Source organism: Coregonus lavaretus (assembly GCF_964263955.1).
Source record: "Coregonus lavaretus genome assembly, chromosome: 11".
NCBI lineage: Eukaryota > Metazoa > Chordata > Actinopteri > Salmoniformes > Salmonidae > Coregonus > Coregonus lavaretus.
Genome location: NC_139998.1, coordinates 24636247 through 24648774, shown reverse-complemented (window position 1 = coordinate 24648774; position 12528 = coordinate 24636247). Strand labels below are relative to the sequence as shown.

The following is a 12528-nucleotide window of genomic DNA, read 5'->3' as shown; positions in this document are numbered from 1 at the left end:
TAGGTCTCTTCCTAGGTTCCTGCCTTTCTAGGGAGTTTTTCCTAGCCACTGTGCTTCTGCATTGCTTGCTCTTTGGGGTTTTAGGCTGGGTAGCACTTTGTGACAACTGCTAAAGTAAAAATGGCTTTATTAAAATACATTTGATTAATAGTAACATCTATGATAAGGTGTTTAGTCTCGAGGTTTTGCTCGCCTGAGGTAGAGTATTTTATGATAAGCTGTAGACCACACTATTTACCAAGAGAGTTTTCATCTATATTTTTCATAGCTGTCTATTTACCACCACAAACCAATGCTGGCATTAAGATTGCACTGAATGAGTTGTACAAGGCCATAAATCAACAGGAAAACGCACATCCAGATGCAGCGCTCCTAGTGGCCGGGGACTTTAATGCAGGGAAACTTAAATCCGTTCTACCTAATTTCTACCAGCATGTTAAATGTGCAACCAGAGGAAAAAAAACTCTAGACCACCTTTACTCCACACACAGAGACGCATACAAAGCTCTCCCTCGCCCTCCATTTGGCAAATCTGACCATAACTCTATCCTCCTGATTCCTGCTTATAAGCAAAAACTGAAGCAGGAAGCACCAGTGACTCGGTTAATAAAAAAGTGGTCAGATGACGCAGATGCTAAGCTACAGGACTGTTTTGCTAGCACAGACTGGAACATGTTCCGGGATTCTTCAGACAGCATTGAGGAGTACACCACATCAGTCACTGGCTTCATCAATAAGTGCATCGATGATGTCGTCCCCACAGTGACCGTACGTACATACCCCAACCAGAAGCCATGGATTACAGGAAACATCCGCACTGAGCTAAAGGGTAGAGCTGCCGCTTTCAAGGAACGGGACTCTAACCCGGACGCTTATAAGAAATCCCGCTATGACCTCCGACGAACCATCAAACAGGCAAAGAGTCAATACAGGACTAAGATTGAATCGTACTACACTGGCTCTGACGCTCGTCGGATGTGGCAGGGCTTGAAAACTATTACAGACTACAAAGGGAAGCACAGCCGCGAGCTGCCCAGTGACACAAGCCTACCAGACGAGCTAAACCACTTCTATGCTCGCTTCGAGGCAAGCAACACTGAAGCATGCATGAGAGCACCAGCTGTTCCGGATGACTATGTGATCACGCTCTCCGTAGCCGATGTGAGTAAGACTTTTAAGCAGGTCAACATTCACAAGGCCGCAGGGCCAGACGGATTACCAGGACGTGTACTCCGAGCATGTGCTGACCAACTGGCAAGTGTCTTCATTTTCAACATGTCCCTGACAGAGTCTGTAATACCAACATGTTTCAAGCAGACCACCATAGTCCCCGTGCCCAAGGACTCTAAGATAATAATAATAATAATATAATAATAATAATTCGTAGCAGGCTAACTAATTTAACCTGCCTAAATGACTACCGACCCGTAGCACTGACGTCTGTAGCCATGAAGTGCTTTGAAAGGCTGGTCATGGCTCACATCAACAGCATTATCCCAGAAACCCTAGACCCACTCCAATTTGCATACCGCCCCAACAGATCCACAGATGATGCAATCTCTATTGCACTCCACACTGCCCTTTCCCACCTGGACAAGAGGAACACCTACGTGAGAATGCTATTCATTGACTACAGCTCAGCATTCAACACCATAGTGCCCTCTAAGCTCATCACTAAGCTAAGGATCCTGGGACTAAACACCTCCCTCTGCAACTGGATCCTGGACTTCCTGACAGGCCGCCCCCAGGTGGTAAGGGTAGGTTTACAACACATCTGCCACACTGATCCTCAACACGTGGGCCCCTCAGGGGTGCGTGCTCAGTCCCCTCCTGTACTCTCTGTTCACCCATGACTGCATGGCCAGGCACGACTCCAACACCATCATTAAGTTTGCCGACGACACAACAGTGGTAGGCCTGATCACCGACAACGATGAGACAGCCTATAGGGAGGAGGTCAGAGACCTGGCCGTGTGGTGCCAGGACAACAACCTCTCCCTCAACGTGACCAAGACAAAGGAGATGATTGTGGACTACAGGAAAAAAAAAGAGGACTGAGCACGCCCCCATTCTCATCGACGGGGATGTAGTGGAACAGGTTGAGAGCTTCAAGTTCCTTGGTGTCCACATCACCAACGAACTATCATGGTCCAAACACACCAAGACAGTCGTGAAGAGGGCACGACAAAGCCTATTCCCCCTCAGGAGACTGAAAAGATTTGGCATGGGTCCTCAGATCCTCAAAAAATTCTACAGCTGCACCATCGAGAGCATCCTAACTGGTTGCATCACCGCCTGGTATGGCAACTGCTTGGCCTCCGACCGCAAGGGGCCAAGCTTCCTGCCATCCAGGACCTCTATACCAGGCGGTGTCAGAGGAAGGCCCTCAAAATTGTCAAAGACTCCAGCCACCCTAGTCATAGACTGTTCTCTCTGCTACCGCACGGCAAGCGGTACCGGAGTGCCAAGTCTAGGTCCATAATACTTCTCAACAGCTTCTACCCCCAAGCCATAAGACTCCTGAACAGCTAATCATGGCTACCCGGACTATTTGCACTGCCCCCCCACCCCATCCTTTTTATGCTGCTGCTACTCTGTTAATTATTTATGCATAGTCACTTTAACTCTACCCACATGTACATATTACCTCAACTAGCCGGTGCCCCCGCACATTGACTCTGCAACGGTACCCCCCTGTATAGATCGCCTCCCTACTGTTACTTTATTTTACTTCTGCTCTTTTTTTTCCCCTCAACACTTTTTTGTTGTTTTATTTTTAATTTTTTTGTTAAAAATAAATGCACTGTTGGTTAAGGGCTGTAAGTAAGCATTTCACTGTAATGTCTGCACCTGTTGTATTCGGCGCATGTGACCAATACAATTTGATTTGATTTGATTTATGACATACAGGACTAAAGTAAACATTTCATAATTCACTGGGTAAAATCCTGCACCATTGTAGAGATTGCACTCAGACATGTCATAAACCAATGTAAAGAAACAAGAGGCAAAGTTTATTGATCTTGTTTTGCATACTATACAATGTGCTTTTCAATGACAGGGTGTACTTTGCTAACTTTCAGTACAATAAAACAAGTTTTTCAGGACAATAAAAAGAACAAAGACTGAAGGGTTGAGTGACCTAGACAGGTTTAAAGTGTGACCCATAGGGACAGAAGGGGATTCTTCAGTAGAAGAGAAAATACCACTAAATGAGACATGAACACTCATTACAAAACAGGCAGAGATAGTGATTTGATTTTGACTTATTAAAAAAAAGACCTATCCCACAAACAGTATCACATTCTGTTAACCTATCAAGAGAAGGATGGCCTCTACTAGTGCATGACACATTGATAGATTATTCTGATCTGAATCTGTTATTTCTAACACAGGGGTCTCCAACCCAGTTCCTGGAGAGCTACCCTCCTGTAGGTTCTCTCCAATCCCAGTTGTCTTATCAACCAGCTATTTATTCAAATCAGGTGCGCTAGATTAGGGTTGGAGTGAAAACCTATAGGACGGTAGCGGTCCAGGAACAATGATCTAATGCTCAACATTTGTCTGACTTTCAAAGATCTACAAATTTGAATTGTACACATAATTAGAGATCAGATAATTGCATCATATATACTTTTTGTAAACATGGATTTCCTGTGGGAAGATTCAATTTAGTAATACGGTACCAGTCCTAGATAGGAGCTGGCTGGGTGGGTGGTGATGTGGTACCATTGGTGGTCTAGATTAAGTATTGCCCCATGTCGTGCTGTGGGCCGTCGGGCCAGGCGGAATTGATGAGCTCCATCAGGCTGTTGTGGTGGGAGATCTGCAGGCTGACGTTGTCGTTCTGGAGGGACGATGCCCCCTCCCCTTGGGCCACCTCGTGGAAGTAACGACAGATCAGGGGAACCACCTGGAAAAGCAGAGAGGAGAGAAGGGAATGGGAATAGGAGAGAGAGGGGAAGGGATGGAGAGGGAATGAGAAACAAGAGGTGGAGAGAAGACATTTCAAAATTAGGATGTGCAACTGGATTATACAACATATTACATAGGAATGTATACATACTGTATATAGTAGGTTTGTTCTAGGGCAGGGCTCTCCAACCCTGTTCCTGGAGAGCTAACCTCCTGTAGGTTTTCGCTCCAACCCCAGTTGTAACTAACCTGATTCAGTTTATCAACTAACTAATTATTCTAGTCAGGTGTGCAAGATTAGCTTTTGGAGCGAAAACCTACAGGATGGTAGCTCTCCAGGAATAGGGTTGAGAGCCCCGTTCTAGGGTGTGTTAGTATTCTGCCTGTTGCCTTACTGGTTAAAGCTCATGAGAGAGAGGGTTACCTTGACGACAATGAGTTTCTTCTCCAGGGGTTTTCCGTCTGGGAACTTCTCGCCGAAGCACATGTGGATGGTATAGTCAGGAGAGCCTCGCCTGTTCTCCTTAAACGCTATCAGCTCTGAAAAGGTTGATGGTTGTCAAAGCGCTGACAGACAGTGGATACATGTCTTAGAGAAATGTGTGTACCAGTATACGTGTGTGTATAGCTGGGTTTGTGTGTGTGCATATAGCTGGGTTTGTGTGTTTATGTGTCGGCCAGTGAGCCATACTTACCATTTTCGTACTGCTGGAAGCTCAACAGTTGTACCATTTCATTATGGGGCATCTTCCTGGGTTCAGGGTGTGCCTCTCTGGGGTCGCTAGTACTGGAGAACACGTGGCACTTGTCCTGCCGGTAACCATAGATACCAGTGTTTCGTACCTCCAGGAGAAGACCCCTTTGGACGCTTTCTAGGATGTGGTTGGTGTATTCAATCTGGTGTAAATGGAGGCACAAAGAAGTTAGTCTTGGAATAAAATGTAGTGGTTTTGCGTGTCGCCAGTGAGTCTTGTTGCTATGTACATTGCTAGTGAATTGACCAGTCAGTTTCAGTTGCATATAATTTAATAAAGACACATATTGGAAAACCACAGGTAAGTACACAGAACCACAGATAGTAGTGCAGGTGAATGGTAGCAGCACCAGGTGTGCTGCTGTACTGTACCTGTTTGTGGTCCGGCAGGCCGTCAGTGCTGGGGAAGCAGAGGGGCTGGGTGTTGGGCTCGAGAGCGTCACACTGGTAGTGGAGCTGAACCCTGGGGCATGACACCTGGGTCTTCAGCATCTCTTTCCTCCTGTAGGAGATGGTGATCTCCAGGTCCAAGAGAGATGGGTGGACCGCAGGCGGGTTGAGCAGGGCATCCTGGTTCACTGTGGGGGAGATAGGAAAGGTCATCAAATAGGTCACATTGTACTATATGAGTGAAATTCACTTTATTTTACAATACAGAAATTACATGGTAAAATGTTATTTACACAATAACAACAAGTTGGATGTGTGGATTGTCCCTTTTTCATTGACTTGTGGAAGTATGGCCCTGGCATACCGTCGTAGTATGGCTGCTGTATTAGGACTGGTTGTGAGACTGGCTGGGGCTCTGGTAGAGGCTGGATGGGGTAGCAGTCTTCTGGTACCACTGGGTAGTGTGTGTGTACCGGTATATAATTCTCTGTCCACTGCTGCTCCTCTGTGGAGAAGAAGAAAGGAAGAGTTGAAAACTTGTCCCGTCGTTAGAAAGCTTTCTCCAGAATTTGTATTTAAATGTTTGTAATTAACAACCCATTGTAATGGGTTACTTTCTGCAGGTGGGGAGGTGCTGTACCTGTGTGTTGGGTCAGGTCTTGGGTGTTCAAGGTTAGGTTGCTAAAGTTAAGCATTTCATCATGCTGTTTGGAGAAAAAAAAATTTTTCACTGATTTAACATAAGTTTGTCCCAAAAAAAAAAAGACTAGAATCAGGGTTAAAGAACCAGCTCCTGGTTCAATATAGATGTAATGTTACTGTACCTCCATGCCTGGGGGGATGTAGTCTGTAGGGGTGAGAGAGCTGAAGATGTCAATGTCATAGTCCTCCAGAGTGATTTCTTCTATGTGCGGGCTCTCATAGTTATCTGTAACAAAAAAAAACATTAATCAATTTTTAAAATTGGGGCAAGAAGAGACTCAAGTTCAGCAGGCTAACAGTTGTGGCACTTTAGAGAAGTTACACAAGCCTTAGTGATCTTACACTCATTGATGACCAGGTAGACTTTATGTGGGTCTTTTGAGTCCTTGGAGTGGTCTTCCACCATCTTGAAACGCTTGGTCAGGTTGTTCAGTGCACAGCGGAAGTTGGTCTTCCACTTTGCCTTGTCATTGGGATGCTCATTGATTTTACCGCTGACCACTGCCCATGCCTGTAACCAGAGAATTGAAGTGTCATCATAACGAGTTATATATATAAATAAATAAACAAATGTCATGAATCAGTTTACAATCAAACCACACCCTCTATTTCCTTGAATTTCTGCAAAGCTCTGGCCACCGTCCACCATATATTCCTTACCCTGAATATTTTACAGTCGTCCTCGGAGCAGTCCTTCCTAGAATTGTGTTTCCACGGGACTCTGAACTTCTTGTTGTCCATAAAGGTCAACCCGGCGTATTGCTCGGTCCGCACCTGTTCAATCAGCCAGTCAGCGAACTGAGGTTTGGGTTTGCAGCTGAATCATGCAAGGAGAAAGCAGATAGCCTAACGTTACATACTTAAGAAAAGAGGGGCAGTAGCTGCAAAATTGGTGAGCGAATTGTCATTGAAAGAGCACGTCTTAATTCCACAGAAAGAGAGAGAGACTACCATTGCACTACCTCGCAACAATCAATTAAATCTGTAACATTGTTTTTTGCAGTAGCCTAAAAGCACAGTACATTCACTAAGCATAGCCGAGCCCATGGAAATATCAATTTCGAACTCTATTGTACAGTTATCAATTTAACTACAACTACTATAGTCTGCAGATTACCAGAACATTCTCTCTGTTTACCTGAAGTACAGATATTAAAAATGTTACTTACCTTTGCATCTTTAATGCTGAGCCGCGTAGGCTTTTTTCTGTTTTACTGTGGACGTGTACTACTATACAAGTGTTCTCAGTTAATGGCCGGGCACACGAGTTTTATAGGCGTCATGATGTCATATAGTTGGACTTCCCCCTTGGATAAAGAGGAGGAGATATATTTATTATTTATTCCCACAGAGTTGGTTGGGTACTTTAATCTAATGCATCTATGTGTATCCAACTCATTGGTTTGGTGTAACAAATGGTGTTGCGAATTGAGAAACGTCGGTCTGAAAGTGAAAGTTATGCTGACACTATAGATTGCGCATTCTTGATTGCGTCATCTTCTTGTTCAGTCAGCAAATGATAATGAAACAAACAAAATAGCCTATTTTTCTCTCACACTGAAATCGGCAATCAAACTGTCAGGGTCATTAATATACAATACATAATAGGCTGTATCATAACAAACATTTATGATGTCAATCTTATACAGAGCGATCTCCCGAGTGGCGCAGTGGTCTAAGGCACTGCATCTCTGTGCCACTAGGGATCCTGGTTCGAATCCAGGCGCACAATTGGCCCAGCGCCGTCCAGGGTAGGGGAGGGAATGGCCGGCAGGGATGTAGCTCAGTTGGTAGAGCATGGCGTTTGCAACGCCAGGGTTGTGGGTTCCATTCCCACGGGTGGCCAGTATAAAATGTCATACAGCACATTGTTCTGGAGTTTTAGGTATTAGAGGATGCATTTATTTGGGATTGGGTTTTGGACAGCATGTAATGATAATGCATCCTAATCATCAGTAAAACTGGATTAAGGCAGTCTGAACGACCCATCATGCATTTTGTTCCATTCTGTATTATTTCACATTTATTTATTAAGCCCTTTTTACATCAGCAGATGTCACAAAGTGCTATACAGAAACCCAGCCTAAAACCGCAAACAGCAAGCAATGCAGATGTAGAAGCACGGTGGCTAGGAAAAACTCTCTAGAAAGGCAGGAACCTAGGAAGAAACCTAGCGAGGAACCAGGCTCTGAGGGGTGGCCAGTCCTCTTCTGGCTGTACCTGGTGGAGATTATAAGAGTACATGGCCATTTAAGGCCAGATTGTTCTTCAAGATGTTCAAACGTTCATAGATGACCAGCACGGTCAAATAATAATCAGTGGTTGTAGAGGGTGCAACAGGTCAGTACCTCAGGAGTAAATGTCAGTTGGCTTTTCATAGCCGAGCATTCAGAGAGAGAGAGAGAGTCGAAAACAGCAGGTCCAGGACAAAGTAGCACGTCCGGTGAACAGGTCAGGGTTCCCTAGCCGCAGGCAGAACAGTTGAAACTGGAGCAGCAGCACGACCAGGTGGACTGGGGACAGCCAGGAGTCATCAGGCCAGGTAGTCCTGAGGCATGATCCTAGGGCTCAGATCCTCCGGGAGGGGAGGGAGACCTGTATGTCACAACTGTAACATTCCATTTGACTGGTTCTAAAGGGATTTTACGCAGATGATATTCAATGACATGCTAGTTTTGTCTCGACACCCCTATCACACTGAGAATGCACTGAAGGCACTTGTCACTGCTTAAAGAATCCTAATTGCAGGAAGTGTGTCTCATGTTATCTCCAGGAGTGGAAATTCACTAACAAACAAACAAACATTTGAATCTCTATGCCAACTGCGGTCAATATGGTAAATGCTGAAGGTCCTTTAATTGCATTCACATTGAACAATACTTCCAGGGAACTTAAGGGGATTTCAGGCAAACAGATGAAGACAATGGCCCCTAGAACACTGCAACTAGAACAGTTTTAATCAGAAACGTTGAGTGCTTGCATCAGCAATCCACATATTTGTAGGTCTAATGACTTTAAATCATATAATTGTTCTAATATTATATCAAAGCAATGCAGTTATATTTAGTTATAAGTGACTGTGCATGAAAATGAAAATACATTTCACTACAGCCCTTTGAGTTTGATTCAAACATGACCTAATACATTAATTAATTCTACAAGGCACCCATCTACTTTAGCCATTTGGTCACTTGCCTGGACCTTAGTAGTGGATTGGGTTGCAGTCCAGGGTTTGTGGGCTAACTATAACCCACAACAGCTGCTATGAGTGACGTGCTATTGGTCGAGCGGATCCAGGGTGGATCACCACAGATTGTCACTTATGAAACTTCTCTGTAAATACAAGATTAAGCATTGTTCCTATTTATAACCCCACATCTGGGGTTAGGCTGATGCCGATTCATAAATTATTTCCAGAATCTGCAGATATCCTATTGGATATGTTCATTCATAGTAAAAATTCACAAAATCATATTCCTGCTGTATTTGGTTCAATTAATTATGCAGTAATACATCATTCAGATAAGAGTTGCTGAATATGTTTTCACTTTCAGTTCGCTCCAGTGTTCATGCGTCTTGGTTGTAAAATGAGGTAGGGACAGCATTTCTTTCTCCTCTGTGCATTGTAATAGGAGAATGTCAACCTGAATAACACTGTCCTAATGCGAGGTATAATAAATTACCTATACCCCAAATAAAACAATGGGACTGAGAGAGGGGTGCATTTAGCAGGAGTTTTGGACTGAGGAAGCTGCAGGTGTGTTGTTATATCATTTGCTTACGTGTGAGACATGGTAAAAAATAAGTTAGACAGTGAGCAGAGTGAGAGGGGCTGGGGATGCCCTCTTCTTTCTTGACGAGAGAACCTCTAATATTGTCTCTCAGCTGGGCCTAGAATAACACTTTGTTTTTTCAGCCCTTCTCTTTCAATACAACCACACTGACATACAGCAGGGGGAAACACCAGGATGTATAATAATCACATTTCCTCTTTATTCTAGATCTGTGTCCTCCCACCCACAGGTCATGAGTAGGAAGCAATATTAGGCTGCCACACAATGATGAAAAAGCAAAAGTCATATCACTGTCTATTACTATTTCAGTCACTATCACTACAATCACTGTGGCAGTCTAGTAGTCTCTCTATTTGTCTCAAGGAAGCCTCTGTTTAGCATAGTCTGACCTATCTTCATTGCCTCAGTGAGCCTAATCAAGGCTTCACACTCTGGTTAACCTGTGGTAAATGGATTAAAAGTAGTCTTATTATACCTATATAGTACATGCTCCACCATGTCCGTCTCAGGAATGGGGAAGCGAAATTCACTCTAGCTGAACACTTCCCTGTTCCCGCTCATTGGAAGTGTTGTTGTGCCGTAATCTGTGGTTTGTCTCTTAGTAGGAGCAGGCCCCTGTGGCTCTGTGGCCAGGTGTAGGCCCCTGGACCGGCACTGGGGAAGGATGTAGCTCCCTCATTCAGACGCAGTTTTCACATCCCTATTCACACACATACATGCGCGAATGGAGAAGTGTGGTTAGAGGTTTACTCAAGTGTGTGTCAGGGTCAATGGATTAATTCAGAAATGTTTAGGAAAATCTCTTGAAAAAAATCTCTCAGTTGAAATCCTCTTCTTGCTTTAGTTTGTGATTAGCATTTGTCATACCAGGAAGTGCAAGAAAAATGGGTCAATACCGGTAAGACAGTTTAGGCACTGGATTGTGGCCACACTTTCTTACCAGTTTCTTACCAGTATATCTAAATTATTCAGCATCTTGCAGCACGGAGAGGAGAGCATGTATTGTTGAGCAGACAATTAAGAGAGAGAGTTCTGTATCAAAGATCCCCCAAGGCTCCTATATTGTAGGGAGTTTTGAGGGGGAAATCCAAACTGCATCTCTTGGGAGATTGAGACCTTCAGAAACAACCACTTTTCTCTATTTTTCTCTTTCTGTCTCCCTCCACACCATTCTGCCATTCTGTCTATCTGGATACCTTCCTCTCTGTCTATATCAGTCTATCTGTCTCTGATTTTCTGTCTCTGTCTGTCTCTCCCTGTCTCCCTCCTCTCTCGATTGTCTACCATTATCAACACTATCTAAATAGACTGGTATGTTTAGTATCTACTGTAACTCTGTACCCCAGAGTATAGTCAGGTCTGATACTGTATACTGTACGTATAGGCTGGTTTCATCACTATGAGTGCTTGTATAAGGATCATAAAGAAACATACTGTACACACCCACACGTCCCTGTATTGGCATAATACTGATCTAAGGGTGTTGGACTTCCTGTGGGTGTTTATTTTCTAATCTGTGTGGAGGTGGGTGTTGCATCACCAGTTGAAACTAGTTTTATCCCCAGGTCCAGGTTTGACCAGCTCCTGACCTGCCAATGATAATAGACCAACACAACTAACTGTAGGCTATATCTGATATTGTTTATATATACACTGAGTGTACAAAACATTAAGAACATCTGCTCTTTCCATGACATAGACTGGCCAGGTGAATCCAGGTGAAAGCTATGATCCCTTATTGATGTCACTTGTTAAATCCACTTCAATCCATGTAGATGAAGGGGAGGAGACAGGTTAAATAATAATTTTTAAACCTTGAGACAATAGAGAGATGGATTGTGTATGTGTGCCATTCAGAGGGTGAATGGGCAAGACAAAATATTTAAGTGCCTTTGAACGGGGTATGGTAGTAGGTTCCAGGCGCACCTGTTTGTGTCAAGAACTGCAACGCTGCTGAGATTTTCACGCTCAACAGTTTCCTGTGTGTATCAAGAATGGTCCACCACCCAAAGGACATCCAGCCAACTTGACACAACTGTGGGAAGCATTGGAGTCAACATGGGCCAGCATCCCTGTGGAACGCTTTCAACACCTTGTAGAGTCCATGCACCGATGAATTTAGGCTGTTCTCAATATTAGGAAGGTGTTCTTAATGTTTTGTAAACTCAGTGTAGACCAGCGGAGGCTGCTGAGGGGAGAACGGCTCATAATAATGACCGGAACGGCGCAAATGAAATGGCATCAAACACCTCAAACCATGTGTTTGATGTATTTGATACCATTTCACTGATTCCGCTCCAGTCATTACCACGAGCTCGTTCTCCCCAATTAAGGTGCCACCAACCTCCTGTGGTGTAGGCCTACTGCACATTAAGAAACAAATAGGCCTACTTCATGAAGTACCGCTGATGGAAACACCCCAACCCTATTCCCTATTGCCATATATAAATCAACCCTTTAGTAGCCTATTATGTTCTTGTTGGTGCATCATTTTAACTCGGAGACAAAATAATAATCAATTGCATCATAGGCAAGTGGCCTACAGAAATACGGTTCCTTTGAAAAACCATAGCACCAATCTTGAACCTTATCCATTGCTGCTCTCTACTGGCCGATAGCGATATGGAAAGATAATAGGATTGTACGGCTTGATGTCTTATTTTCACCGCCAGAGGTCACTACGTGTTTATTTTTAAAGCGACTTGATAAGAAATTCGAGATGTCTCGTTGAATGTAATATGAGTTTACAATACACGACGCAGAGGCAGAGAATACCATTGATTTCAATTTTAGACTATTTGTTGAAAAACGCTCAGTGCACAAACGTTTTTTGTAAGAGCGGAAAGAATGTTACAGCGCGCTAAAATACAAAATGTTGCATTCCATAAACATATGGAATGAGGAATAATCAAATTCTGCATAGGCCTATTGTCCTCTTTACACATTATGTGGAGGATTAGGTTTGTGCAGCCA

At 43.9% G+C, this 12528-nt stretch overlaps 1 protein-coding gene across 1 annotated transcript; it reads right to left on the bottom strand.

Annotated features, from left to right (window-relative positions):
- Positions 1-2993: 2993 nt before the first annotated feature.
- On the bottom strand, positions 2994-7004 carry LOC311137367 (interferon regulatory factor 7-like). The gene is made up of 10 exons (XM_084171815.1): positions 6931-7004; positions 6422-6578; positions 6104-6272; positions 5884-5987; positions 5700-5763; positions 5424-5564; positions 5042-5247; positions 4611-4812; positions 4340-4455; positions 2994-3913 (listed from the first exon to the last, which is right to left on the bottom strand). The coding sequence occupies exons 1-10, from the start codon at positions 6936-6938 to the stop codon at positions 3740-3742; spliced, it is 1341 nt and encodes a 446-aa protein (XP_084027941.1). The 5' UTR covers positions 6939-7004; the 3' UTR covers positions 2994-3739.
- Positions 7005-12528: the final 5524 nt, after the last annotated feature.